At 54.6% G+C, this 14,250-nt stretch overlaps 1 protein-coding gene across 3 annotated transcripts in view; it reads left to right on the forward strand.

The window, feature by feature from the left end:
- Positions 1-13,628, forward strand: part of LOC122367618 (aryl hydrocarbon receptor-like) — a 95,784-nt gene extending 82,156 nt beyond the window's left edge. For all 3 annotated transcript variants that reach the window (XM_043340889.1, XM_043340891.1, XM_043340890.1), the window contains exons 6-11: positions 54-241; positions 2,194-2,300; positions 9,833-9,974; positions 10,968-12,143; positions 12,580-12,683; positions 13,012-13,628. In XM_043340889.1, the coding sequence (XP_043196824.1) occupies positions 54-241; positions 2,194-2,300; positions 9,833-9,974; positions 10,968-12,143; positions 12,580-12,646 (1,680 nt within the window). In that variant the 3' untranslated portion in view covers positions 12,647-12,683; positions 13,012-13,628. The remainder of the gene's footprint in view (positions 1-53; positions 242-2,193; positions 2,301-9,832; positions 9,975-10,967; positions 12,144-12,579; positions 12,684-13,011) is intronic.
- The last annotated feature ends 622 nt before the right edge of the window (positions 13,629-14,250 follow it).

A 14,250-nucleotide genomic window follows, 5' to 3' on the forward strand; every position in this document is an offset into this window, starting at 1 on the left:
AAGCTTTCCCTTCATCCCGTCCCCTATTCTGACGTGCTTCCTTCATTTGGCAGCGGCTGGACATCCGCGGCCGGATCCGGGTGCTGCAGGGCCAGCACCGGAAGTCGGAGGAGCCCGTGCTGGCGCTGTTCGCGCTCTGCACCCCGTTCGGGCCGCCCTCGCTGCTCGACATGCCGCAGAAGGAGCTCATGTTCAAGTCGAAGCACAAGCTGGATCTCACCATGCTCTCCATCGATCAGAGGTGAGTGCGGCAGCGCCAACATCCTCCCCCGGGAGGCACCAGATATGTATCTCTGCGACGTTCGTAGAAGAGCGGTATGCGTATTGGGTAAAGAGGGGAACAATTAAAAGTTTGTCAGCTTGCGTTAGATGATAGGTCGAGTTCTTGTGAGTGGCAGCATGGAGCACTGAGCCACACATACACCATCCGCTGCGATCCTGCATGAGGTCAATCTCGTGAGGAGAGTCTTGCCCACACGAGAGGACACAGCTCCCCGTCTCTGGTTACCTCCGCAGTGTCGCCGTCCCCGTGTCCCGTCCCCGGCTCAGTCCGTTCACACTGTCCCCGGTCCCGGCTCAGTCCGTTCACACTGTCCCCGGTCCCGGCTCAGTCCGTTCACACTGTCCCCGGTCCCGGCTCAGTCCGTTCACACTGTCCCCGGTCCCGGCTCAGTCCGTTCACACTGTCCCCGGTCCCGGCTCAGTCCGTTCACACTGTCCCCGGTCCCGGCTCAGTCCGTTCACACTGTCCCCGGTCCCGGCTCAGTCCGTTCACACTGTCCCCGGTCCCGGCTCAGTCCGTTCACACTGTGTCCCGTCCCGGCTGAGTCCGTTCACACTGTCCCCGTCCCGGCTCAGTCCGTTCACACTGTCCGCGGCTCGCGGTGGCGGTCTGCGGCCAACTTTCTCCGGGGGCGCCGCGACCTCCTGGCAGTGACCGCCGGTCAGACGGGCTGCCGGCACTCAGTGGGGCACTTGGCACTCGGCGGGACACTCACAGCAGTCACCTTGCCACTCTGCACCATGAGTCAAAGTCAGGGGCACGGTCGACCGGTTCTGTCGGATTAACACGGAGACGCCGTCTTGATGCGGCATTTCTTGAAGACATTGATGCTGACCATGAGTCATCCGCATCCGCTCCTGTTTTGGCATAGCTGTGAGATAAAATCGGCCGTTTTGAAATTAATTTTGACTCTGTCTTAAATTGATAACAAGTGAAGCATTCAATTTTACTTGTACATACAGGTACCTAGTGGATATGCAAAACTTCTATCTGAAAAATGATGCGTCAGCTTTCATAGCACGACGAACCAGCCCTACTACGCCAGGAGCTGTTTCCAAACTCAATCTACATGGAAACAAAAGTACAAATACAAAACATGCGTACTATATTGATCCCTACTGTCGCCATTGCATAACAAGGTTGACGCGTCATTTTTACGAGCACCAGCGCTGATTCACATTGTCACACACACGGAATAGGTTCCGTGCCGTCTCTTGCCGAGACACACGTGCTGTGTCTGTTCATTGTCAGCGATCACGGCAGATTACTCATTGCTGCCGACTGCAGAAACTAATCGTATAGCTGCGGTCCCTGTGTGGGAGTAGAACAGACTCTGCATTATAAGTCCTAGACGACGTCCTCGTCTGCGGTGAGGCTCAAAGACGGCTTTCGATATCGGGAGTCGAACTTTCCTCCGAGGAAAAACGTGCGGCAACGTATAAGGTTTGGTGTAATTGAAGGGTAGATAAGAGTCAGATTGGAATATGGATGAGGATTGCGTAACCCGAAGACATAAACTGAATCCTGGGTTTACCTTGAATAGAGGCGGCTTTCACCCGTTGCCAGCTAAGTTCCACACTAGTCGCAGATCCTCTACTGAGGTTCTTCTGTTTTGTCTACGCCGTAAATTGCGATACGTATGACGTGTTCTGGGCAAAGTACAGGCATCGGAAATTGCTTTGCTTCCAGGACAAAATCGCTACATTACTTGCATTTGCTTTTGTAGACGCATGTGCATTTGTAATTTAAAACGGCTTGTCAAATACGAATATGTAGACTTATAGTCTACCGCTACCCATCTTGGTTTATTATTCACCTTACAGTCCGACCCACAGATCACAAAATCGCCCTACGTAGCGTTTACATAAGGTATCGGTTCCCGCTCTAACCAGCCCTATCACCATCCACAGGGGGAAGATGCTGCTGGGCTACTCGGACAGTGAGCTGGTGAACCGCAGCGGCTACGCTATGGTGCACCACGACGACCTGGCGTACGTGGCCAGCGCGCACCAAGAACGTGAGTATGCCGCGTGCAATACACGACTGCACGCACGAGGACGTGTGCGGGGACATAGTACAGCTCCGAATAGATGCATGTCAATGGGTGTGTTTGTCTTTTCGTAGCCTGGCTGCTTCAAATAAGTTTAACTTTATTTTTGTAGCTCATGTAAAGTATCGGTCTTAACTCTTAGATAAGAGATGGCATCAATTGGTCGCTGCTCTTATGGCCGCCGGTACTTTTAGCCATAGTTTTGACATTGACGGCCGAATTCAAAATCATTTCCAACATATAGCAGGGGATTGGATTGGGGTCTCCCACTCAGGTCCCCACGCAGCTCCCCCGCACCCGGTCAGAATTTTATTCGCCGCCCGGCGGCGCCCGTGTCGGCCGCTCGCGTGACGCTCCCCCAGCCGTGTGACGGTAAACGACGACCTTGCATGACAGGCCATCCGGCCATGACTGTCGACCCGTGACAGCGCTGTCATATATTGGCCGTTCATGTGTCAATGTGGCAGCGGCGCGCCTGTCGCGCGGGGCGAGCCGGGCCGAGTTATTGGGGCGGGCCGCCGACGCAGCCAGATTGGATATACGCCACTGCAGAGAGATGGGGGGATACTGCTCCCGCTGTGATTACATACATTGGGAGGTTGAAGGCCTTTTCCCACAGCAGTCGCACAGACAGTGGCGCAGCCAGGGGGGGGTCAGAGGGTCAGCTGACCCCCCCGAAATTTCTGTCCGGGGCCCGCTCGAGAGAGAGAGAGAGAGAGAGAGAGAGAGAGAGAGAGAGAGAGAGAGAGAGAGAGAGAGAGAGAGAGAGAGAGAGAGAGAGAGAGAGAGAAAGAGAGAGAGAGAGAGAGAGAGAGAGAGGGAGGGAGGGAGGAGAGAGGTCCTAATCTAATCTAACCGGACGAGAAAACTGGCCCGGGCCCCCTGGGTGGATGGGGCCCGGGCCCCCCGTGGATGGGTCCGGGCCCCCGGGAGAACGGGCCCCGGGCCTCGGGTGGACGGGGCCCGGACCCCCGGTTGGATGGGGCCCGGGCCCCTGGGAGAACGGGCCCGGACCCCCTGGGTGGATGGGGCCCGGGCCCCCGTGGATGGGTCCGGGCCCGCGGGAGAACGGGCCCCGGGCCCCGGGTGGACGGGGCCCGGACCCCCGGTTGGATGGGGCCCCGGCTCCCGGGAGAACGGGCCCGGGCCTCCCGGAGAACGGGCCCGGGCCCCTGTGTGGATGGGGCCCGGGCTCCCCGTGGATGGGTCCGGAGCCCCGGGAGAACGGGCCCCGGATGGACGAGGCCCGGACCCCCCGTTGGATGGGGCCCGGGCCCCCGGGAGAACTGGCTCGGGCCCCTGGGAGAACGGGCCCGGACCTCCTGGGTGGATGGGACCCGGGCTCCGTGGATGGGTCCGGGCCCCCTGGAGAACGGGCCCCGGATGAACGAGGCCCGGACCCCCGTTGGATGGGGCCCGGGCCCCCGGGAGAACTGGCTCGGGCCCCTGGGAGAACGGGCCCGGACCCCCTGGGTGGATGGGGCCCGGGCTCCGTGGATGGGTCCGGGCCCCCTGGAGAACGGGCCCCGGGTGGACGGGGCCCGGATCCTCGGATGGATGGGGCCCCGGCCCCCGGGAGAACGGGCCCGGGCCCCCGGGAGAACTGGCCCGGGCCCCTGGGAGAACGGGCCCGGGCCCCCCTTTGTGGATAGGGCCCGGGCTTCCCGTGGATGGGTCCGGGGCCCCGGGAGAACGGGGCCGCTTGGGCGATTGTCTCGCGGTAATTTTTGTAGGGTAGCTGCATCCCTTCTACCAAAGGTCGGGTACTGTTGATCTATGTGAGTGACCCCCACTGCACGTGCAAAATACAAAAAGAAGAGGTGCCAAATTTGTTCCCATTTCAATAACTCGGTAATTACTGGGGCGATTTCGCTGAAACTTGGCATACAGGTAGGCACCCAACAGGCAATGCGATTCCATGTGTTGCGGTTAGGGTGCTACTGCACGTGCGCACGTGCAGCTCCAGATCTCGAGAACGGTTGGGCCGATTGTGCTCAAATTTGTTACACGGTTGGGGACCGGTTAGTAGGGTGCCGTGCAAAAGTCAGTTTGGACCCCGTTCGCACGTGCGCACGTGCAGAATGCCGCTTCCAGATCTCAGGAACGGCTGGGCCGATCGCGTTCAAATTTGGCACACCGCTAGCGACCGGTTAGAAGGGTGCTTTGCACAAGCCTGTTGGAAGTACCCTCTCGCCCTTCCGCACGTGCAGGGCTCACTATCTCGCTCGCTCGTTCTTCGCCCAAAAGGCGTTTTACTGGTAGTAACATATTTCTGTCGACACAATCTACTACAGCAGCCAATAGATGACTTTGGACAGGCACATGGGACTACTTAAATATTGTCCGATAGAAGCAGGCAACAGCTCTGTTAGCGTATATGCTATGCAATGCATAAAATTTTGTCATTTATATTTTAAATAATTACCACCATGAGGTGGGGTCCCGGCCCCAGATTCGACCCTAAAAATATCAACAAATATAATTGACAAAATTTTTCGCAAATCGAATTTCCAATTTTCCCCATGTTAACCCTATGGGAAAATGCACATGCCGATTACCCCAAAACGTGTCAATTATATTTTTTGTAACTTTGCCACAAGGTAGCTCCCCAATACGGGACCAAACGCTGAAAATGGCAAGAAAATTAATGGAGCCGTTTTTGCGGGACTCAAAATGACCAAAATCGCGGCAGAAACGCTAAACACCTCCCTAGAGAGGTAGCTCAGGTTGGGATTTTCAATAGAAAATCACAATTCTAAAGAATAGTGATTGTTCTTAATTGAAAAGTCCCAACCTTCGGAGATTGCGGAAGGGGCACATTTCGGTCTCGAAAGATGCGAATTCGTACCTCATAGTAACATATTTCTGTCATGGTCAATTCGCGTAGAAATTGAACACCGGGTGATTACCGAGCTATTGTTCTATCAAAATTTTCCGATTCAAACTCGCTCAGGGTTATCGTGTAGGTAAAGGGGGCCCGCTCAGCAGCATGCGTATGCAATATGGAAAGATTCTGAAAAATGGGTGGGGGCCCGCACACTAGGGGGCCCGCTTTGGAGGCGATGACCCCCCCGAAACCAAATCCTGGCTGCGCCACTGCGCACAGACTGCCACAGCACGTTCTGTCCCTTCATATAAGATATTTTTCCATGGCCGAGTGTCCCACGAAGTCGCGATTGCACCTTTGGAGTATTTCAGGTTAATCACATTTTTTCTGTATCTGACACAACGTGTTAGAAGCCTAGACATCCCTGCGAAACGGCACAAATGCAACCGATTCCAGCATCCACACGTGAATGAAGCCTGGCTGCTTTCCTGGAACTGCAGCCTGGCCGCCGCGGGAGGCTGCGGATGTTTACGGGATTGGATTGTTCGCGGTCGTCATTCGCCGCCCATTTCTGTCAGCGGGACAACGATCGGTGCCACACGCAACACGACCCTCCCCTGACCCGCCCCTCCGCCCGCGGTCCCCCCTCCCTCCCCCCCCCCCCCCGCACCGCCGTCCACGCCGTGCGGGACGGCATCCCAGTCTCGGCGGCACCACGCCCGTCGTGGGAAAAGAAAGTCGGAGATGCCTCCTATACATCAAATGATATCATCCACTGACAAGGCCGAGAGCTTAGATGATTTCTCTTCTTGCCCGTAGCGGAGATATGGTACGGAGAATACTGAAGGATCTTTGGTTATGAGAAGTGACACGTAAATATTGTAGGATGCAATGACCCCAGGGTAAATCTAAGGATACTTTATTTACGAATTACGTTTAAGTTAACGTTAAAGTTACGTTAAAGTTACGTTCATATATTGCGTTTGTTCATATATTTATAGTTTATAACAGGGCTGCGGAGTCGATGGATTTTCGGCGACTCCGACTCCGACTCTGACTCCGGCTTTCAAAAACCAGCTCCGACTCCGACTCCGACTCCGGGCAGAATTGTCGACTCCGACCGACTCCAACTCCCGACTCCGACTCCGCAGACCTAGCAGGGCTGCGGAGTTGACAGATTTTCGGTGACTCCGACTCCGACTCCGGCTCGGGTTTCTAAAATCGACTCCGACTCCGACTCCGACTCCGGTCACAACTGTCGACTCCGACCGACTCCGACTCCGACTCCGACTCCGACTCCGCAGCCCTGGTTTATAAAGTACTCCTCAACCACAACATAATTTCCTTCAACGAACGATAGCCTAGTCTGCGTACTCTGCAGTAAAAAGTCTCTTTTAGGTTTATAGAAGCGGGCGTTTACTTAGTAAGTTGTACGTAATAACACCAAACCCGATCTTGACCGCCGCCCTATTGCCAGCTCTCACGACTGAGCCGATGTCTGGAGCGATCGCTAGAGTTTGCGGTTGTGCCGCCAAACATAGCAGGGGTCGCGGGCTGCTATCAGCGCTTTATCGCAAATCACGTTAGCCAGCTTAGACCGGGCGGCGGCGGCGGCGGCGGCGGCGGCGGCGGTGGGAACAACAGATGTCGGAGCTTGGAAATGATGTGTCAGATGCACTTACACGTGGCTATGGCATGGAGGAAAAAGTGCCGTTTTCGATGATGCGGGCAGTTACTGCTAAAATAGCGAGTTGAAAGAATTGATGTGGTGCATGATCTGACAGGAAGCAGTCTTGTGGTTTCCGTCGACCACACGTGCTTAAAGTGAGAAACCTACATAGAAATATAACAGAAAACGTATGCCTAGTTTGTAAGAAAATCTTAGTTTTGCTCGGGCGATCTGAGAAGTTTCAGTTTCAACTTGGATTACATCTACGAGATACTACGACTTATCAACGAAAGTTAAAGTCATCGTTTAATTAACCCGCGCCCTGCTGGGGGGGGGTGTTTGAACACCCCCCCCCCCCTGTGGTTTTTCGCGAATATCTCAAAAACAGCGGCGCGGAGCGCCGCCGTTTTTGGTACACCTTATCATACATCAATTCTACACATGTTGTGAAAATTTCAGACCAAGGTCATTCAAGGTCAGGTCACCAGGTCACTTGAAGTGACCTCACCTCATAAAAAAGTTTCAATGTCTGTCATAGCTACACCGAGTGACCGATTGCTTTGAAACTTTCAGCGATTGCTAAGAGCAATAGCATGTACAAAATGTATATCTCAGAATTTTGATATCGATGACCTAAGGTCAGGTCAATTTTGCGATCTCCCCATTATAAGTCAATGGGAGAATATTGAAATGCGCTTCTTTTGGACGAAAGACATTATAAACACTCCCAAACACTGAATTACAAGTGGTTTAGACACACTGAACATGAAGATGGTGTCCGTGACCCCTGTTTATGCCCTGAGGTCATCTTAGGTCACGAATGGTATCTAACAGTTTTTCGCAAATAACTTTTGATAGAGGCATGCTAGAGCGATGAAAACGCCTTAGATGTGTTCAGCTCGACGATACGGATCGACTGATATGCAACATGACCCTTTCCGGTCAGGTCATGACCTTGACCTGAGGTCAAATTTTCAAGTTGACCTTTCAAGGTCAAGTTATAGTTCATTCGATGCGTCTTGACGAGAGGAACACGATGCCGGTAAAAGTAAGCTCGTACAAGGCTTGGGTCAAAAGTTATTGCAGAAAAACTGTTTCCGAAAAAAAAATCGGCTATTTTTGCAGTTTTTGCCCCCTGCAGGCAAAACCGTTGACGTTAGGTCAAATCTGAGAGAAATACTCAGAAAGGGCGTTAATAGGGCTATCGAATGCGCTTTTCCGCGGCGCTGTAGCTCTTTTGGTTCCCGAGTTATGCGTTGGCTTCTTGGAAATTGTCGACATTCGACCTGGAAATCGGCGAAATTTTGCCTTCAATGACCTCTGGTTACCTGACCTTTGACCTGAGCAAAAAATTGACCAAAGTAATTTCCTCATTATTTTTTACGCTCTTTCGAACGCCGCCTTCCGCGTATCGCTACGTGGCCCAGGAGCCGAGTTAGAAGGGGGTGTTCAAACACCCCCCCCCCCCCAGCAGGGCGTGGAAATCCAGGACCCCCAGCCGGGCGCGGGTTAACCTTCTAATGGACCTTACGTTTTTAAAAGCTCGACGTCTCTTCTCGACATATGCTGTCCCAGTAAGACCAAGAAAGCTGCAACCTTGACCTGTACCGCTCCCATGTGTGCCGACTTATGAGCCCAGTCTGAGAGGCCACAAGTCGCTTCTCATTGAAAATTCGTTTTCTAATTTTCTCAGCTGCAGAGAAAATAGCCTTCCTTGAATACCTTAGAATTATTTTCCCATCGTGTCGCTGAAGCGAAACTAAATAAGTATTCAGGCACTTCTGCTTGTTACCAGGCTAACAAATATATCGGACGTCAAATTCTGCCGGGCTGCATTACCAGATAGTGTTGCCAGACGGATGCAGCTGGCCCCAGAGTCAGTGCAATGGCAGCTGCAGAGTTGACGGATTCGTCAGTGTCGGGAAACACCTGAGTAAGGAGATGGATAGGAGGGTGTGTGGTGATTGATTAGTTCCCCAGGCCCGCCGGCGAGTGGTTGTGGGTCGGTAAGGAGACGAATAGAACCGGAATGAGACCTCATGAGGGGAAAATAGTTCATAAACGATATTTATAAACGGCAAAGGTCAGCATATTGCACAAGTTCATTGTACTCTTTATTGTGTTGACCTGTTTTTCGATGGTGCATGGGTCGCCACTGCCAGATACTGATGTCATTACTTAAAAGAAAAAAAACTCAGCCCACCTTGAATTAAAAACTGTCCTATAGGGCACTATCGTCGAATCGTAATTGCACCCCAAAAATAACTATTCGCCGAAAAAGCGTTGGCCCACCTGTCCTTTTTCGGATGAGCCCCGTACGTACGACGGCGCCGAATCTGTGAGAGACCCCGCACATGCCGGTGGTCAGCTCAGCTGGAAGCCACCGGGGTGAACGACCCCCGCCGGCCCGTCCCTCGAATTCCTTCGTCACCATGCAGGGTTTCTTTTCCCAGAAAGTGAAACTAATCCCCAGACGAGGCCCGATTTTCCGAAGGTCTGTCGAACCCTTCAGGTGACGGCGGATTGAGGCCTTGCTGCTCTGTTGTGCGGTTGATTTGACCCAGGTTTCTGGCCGGGGATCGTTCATGGAATTGGCACACGTCGTAAATATAGTTTGACAGAGAAATCGACGAGATCTGCCGCAAGAGGATGAGTGGATGATTAACACCAAAGCTTATTGGGATGGGCTGAGCAGCGAGCAGCTTGGGAATAAAACAATGAATAACATGTTTCTGCAGTTCAGCCCTTGCAATCGTTTGACTGCTGATTTTCCCAAAAGGCGGTTGAATTTCCCCGATTCGCCATCGATTTTTTCACCAGATTCAGCCAATGTTGGCTATCGCCTATGAGTCCGCTTGACTGCCCCGGTAAAATCGTTTAACCCCTCGGACCAACCGGCTACCAATCTTTGACCGTCACCTTCTATCTAAGTTGATCTCCATCTCCGCTCTTTGCACGCCGTTTCACTCCTATTAATTGACCACTGAATTCCTTCCGTTTCAGTGCTGAAGACGGGTGCCTCCGGGCTGATCGCGTACCGTCTTCAAACCAAGGACCTCAACTGGCAGTGGCTGCAGACTTCCAGTCGGCTCGTCTACAAAAACTCCAAACCCGACTTCATCATTTCAACACACCGGCCTCTGCTGTAAGTCACTAAACATCAGTCAACCCTGCGTGGGGCTGTAAGTGTGGCTAAATGGGCATCATGATACCATTTCGCCAAACTGACGTAGGTCACTACCGTTAGGTATTTGCTCAAATCAAGACATCCATTCCAGGGAGCGGTGATAGAAATCGCAGTTGAACGGTGGGTAATAAGTCGGTATTTAGCGCGCCGTGGGTTGCATGTTGAAACAAAAAGCGGGCTGGATCCTCCCGTAAGGGGTTGGAGGATCAGTGGAGCTCATGCATTCACCCCAGGGCGGCACAGCCTCAGTGCATTGCGCCAGTTATGCCAATATGACTGACAAATGGCGCAGAACCGCTCAGCTGAGTCACCGCAGTGACTCCCTCGGGCAGATACCTCATGACTCACCGCATGAATGACTCACTGATGAGTCCCCCAAGGAGGAGTTTGCTGGTCAAAATGGCAACTTCTCCCCCTCCCTCCGCTCGCGTTTCACCGATGATGCAGGTGCAATGGAACAATGGGCGGGCTCGCGCTGCCCTTTTTATATCATCGCCCGGATGAGCCGCTGCCTGTGCCATTGTGGTCAGTTTCTGGCTCGCCACTGGCGCCGCGCGGACCGGCGCGGTGGCGAGGGCAGTGATGCGATTTAGCCTTAATTCGTCCGTGACTTACCGCGGCGCCTTCCTAGTTTTCAAAGTCACGAACGGGGCAAGCTAAAAAGGCATAGTTCTGCGGTTTGCCGACAGAAGCTCACCCGCTGAACCCATCACTGTCAGGGGTATCTCACAGCCGACTGACTTAGCTGAATGTGAGAAGGTTAGAATGTGTTTATCCGCTTGCTGCATGGGTGAACGCTATAAGAAACTTTGCCACGTGCGCCTGTCAAATAATCCAGGGGAAGCAGCTGAATGGGGAAGTGTACACGCCATGCAATGCTTTATCACTATCTTATGCAGGAATGACCACCATAGAGACACACCAGCTGACTGACCTTTCTCCTTTCCCCAGGGAGGAGGAGGGTCGCGACCTCCTCGGAAAGCGCACCATGGACTTCAAGGTCAGCTACCTGGACCCGGGCCTGACCTCGCAGTACCTCTACGACGGCGAGGTGGGTGCCAGCGGCACCGCCGGCCGCGGCAACCGCCGCTACAAGACCCAGCTGCGCGACTTCCTCAGCACGTGCCGCACCAAGAGGAAGCTGACCCCCGAGTACCCGGCCGACCCTGCGGCCTACAACAGCTACGCGGCGGCGGCCGGCGTCTACCCGGCGGCGGCGACCTCGTACACGGACCCGGCGGCCGCGGCGCTCTACCAGCAGAATCTGCCCAACTTCCAGAACCTCTACCCTCCCATAGAGAACCGTTTCCTGGCCACAGATAGCCTGTATTACCGGCAGCTGGGCGGCTACTACCCGGACTATATGCACCACGGTAGCTATAACGGCTTTGTGGATGTCGGACGCACGTGCCTTCCCACGTATGAGACCTCGCAGCTGGCCAAGCCGGGCGAGTACGGGTGTCAGCTGGACGCCACCAAATACGCCACCGACCGGTCGTACCTGCCGAAAACGGCCTACTATGACGGCTACCCTGGCGGCGCGCTGCTGAACGCCAGTTTGGCCAGTTCGCCGATAGGTGGCACCTCACTCAGCGGGCTCGGCTCGGCGGCCAGCGCCAGCCTCCAGCAGGGCTTCGGCAGCACGCCTGAGCGAGACCCGCGCCACACACCCGACGGGAAGAAACACGACGGCGACGTCAGCCCGGACATGAAGGCGGCGTCGGCGGCTGGCGCGGCCTACTCTACCGCTAACGACACGCGGCAGACGGTGCTGATGTGGGGCAGCGCGCACGCGCCGCGGCCCAACGCCACGCACGTCATCTGCTCGCCAAGCGGCACCTCCGCGCCGGCGCACTACACGCACAGCAGCGCGGCCTACGGGCCGCAGTCGCCGCCGTACGGGGAGCGGCCGCCGCCGCCGCCGCCCTCCGCGCCCGGCGCCGCCGACCCCATCAAGTCCATGACGGACATGTCGTCGGCGTGCAAGTGGGCGCCCAAGGGCGGCGGCTCGCCGGGACCGGGCCAGCCGACGGCCACGAAACCACCGGCGTACCCGTCCGGCTACGGGGAGCCGGCGGCGCCCGAGGTGTGGGCGCCCTACTCGTCACTCAGCTACAACCCCGCACAGTGAGTGACGGTGGGGGACGGGGCAGGGAGGGGAGAGGAGGGAGGCGGCGGAGGGAGGGAGGGAGAGAAGACCAGAAGAGAGAGAGAGAGAGGTGATGAAAGGGTAGGGGCAGGGCAAAGCAAAACATTTCGATCTGCCTCAGTCTTCAGAGAAAACGGGCATGGCTTCTTCTTCAAGTTGATTTTTTAATGTGTTTTGGATATTCATTTGTGGAAACAGGAATCATCAAACTTCACAAACTTCACAAACTTCAAAGATTCTAGGTCCTGGAGCACTTATGATTAGCATCATTGTTCTCATAACGGAAACAGGAGGCAAAGCGCATTTGTTGGTGAGCGTTGCTGTTTACACAGCACACAGCTATCTCGGTCCCCTGTCGCCCCCCTAACCACACTCCCTGAGTACCCCCTGACCTCCCCGTGTCTCGTGTCTCAGGTCGTCCGAAGGTTACGCCGGCGCGGCCCAGAGGAACGGCACCCTCTGCTGTCCTACGCTGAGGTAACCGACACCTCCCCGTCACCGCTCTGCGCCCTTAGCAGGTGAGAAAGGCACCCACACGCGGGCTCATTTCTTAACTGAGGAGGGGCGCGGCCGCACGCTCAGGGCTTCAGAATTGTCTGCTTTGTAACGAGCATTTAAGCTATAACGACTTTGTTTCTGTTGTGCATCTGTCAGCTGCGGCGGTCTTTTGTTGTCGTTTTTTTAGCCAGGAATAACGGTAATGTGAACTGTCAGCATTCTTTATTCCTATTTCAAATCAAAGCAACGGGCGCTGCATCCAGAGCTATAACTTGTTGGCGTATGACACTCGTTTGACATTTATTTTTTTTAGCTCTTGACTAACGTGTTTCCCGCTCTTGTTCCCAGATGGCATTAGTGTACATTGCAGTTGGGTCTGCGCGGCCCGGGAGCGCCTTGGAAGAGACGGCCACGAACAATTGAATGGGAGATGCTCTCCACTGCGAGGGACAGAGTGAAAGAGAGAGCGAGAGTGAGAGAGAACGAGGGACGGAGTGGCAAGACCGGATCTAGTCAGGGGTCGACAGTGCGTGTGAGAAGAGCTTACCTACTTCTTACCCCGAACGGGGACAAGTGCTAGTTCGGCGACCGGCCGCTAGGTGGCGAGTGATAGTTCGCCACGCGGCCGCGGCGCGGCGCTGCAGTCGTGTCACCGCGCGGGGCCGACAGCCTGTTGAGAGCTGTATATTGCTTGTTGCTTTCTCGACGACGAATTACAATGACGCATGTGTCGCAGATGAGACGTACGTGGCGCATATGACGGCCATGTGAAAATTGTGACGCAAGTTGGATGTGTTCCGTTTGCTGAGTTTCTCCTCCATAATGCGCAGTATTTGGCGTGAATTCCATACGCGCGTTACTCCGGCACTGACAACGTGATTGGTAGGCAGCCGGTGTCCGATTCAGAGGTGAAATTTTGTTACAGCATGTTGTTACGTCATAATAAATAAGTAAATGTCTTACTATTTTCATCGACTGTTTCTATGCGCCACGACCTCAGGAACAACACTGGACAGCAGAATTTGTTAGCTTCATTTGAGGGGAACGCTCTGGTAAAGGGACAGCATCAGATTGGTGTGCTGGGAAGCCTGGCTCAAAGCATTGGGTCGTCTTTAAATACACTTTAACGGTGGAATACACCCCTCGCAGGTGGCAGCCCTGGGCGAAAGGCCAATTGATCGAAATCAAACGCGAGCCACGCTGGCCGGTCGGCAATCGCCGCGTCTTAGGCTAGGAGAATAGTGGAAGCCCAGCTGGTGCCGCTGCGTCGGCCACTGTTACGACTGACGGAGACGGCCCGCCGTCAGAAGTGGCGGTCACCTGAGTCACAATACAGGCGGTTTGAAGTCGATGAGCGGGCGAGTCGTGTACGGCCGTGTCAGCATGGTTCACGCCTGGCTAGAAACTCTCAGCCGTGTACCCAATTAGTAAAAATAAACAGTACATCACATTAGCCGGTACCCAAGACGCCCCGAACACCACTGGAATCGCATTGATAACGTAAGTTCAGCGACCTACAAACTAGGTGCGGCGTTCAAGTACCAACCAAACCGTCACAGGGAAGATTAAAACAACACAAACGGCCCC

This window comes from Amphibalanus amphitrite, unplaced genomic scaffold (assembly GCF_019059575.1).
Source record: "Amphibalanus amphitrite isolate SeventyFive unplaced genomic scaffold, NRLGWU_Aamphi_draft 000882F_arrow, whole genome shotgun sequence".
Lineage (NCBI taxonomy): Eukaryota > Metazoa > Arthropoda > Thecostraca > Balanomorpha > Balanidae > Amphibalanus > Amphibalanus amphitrite.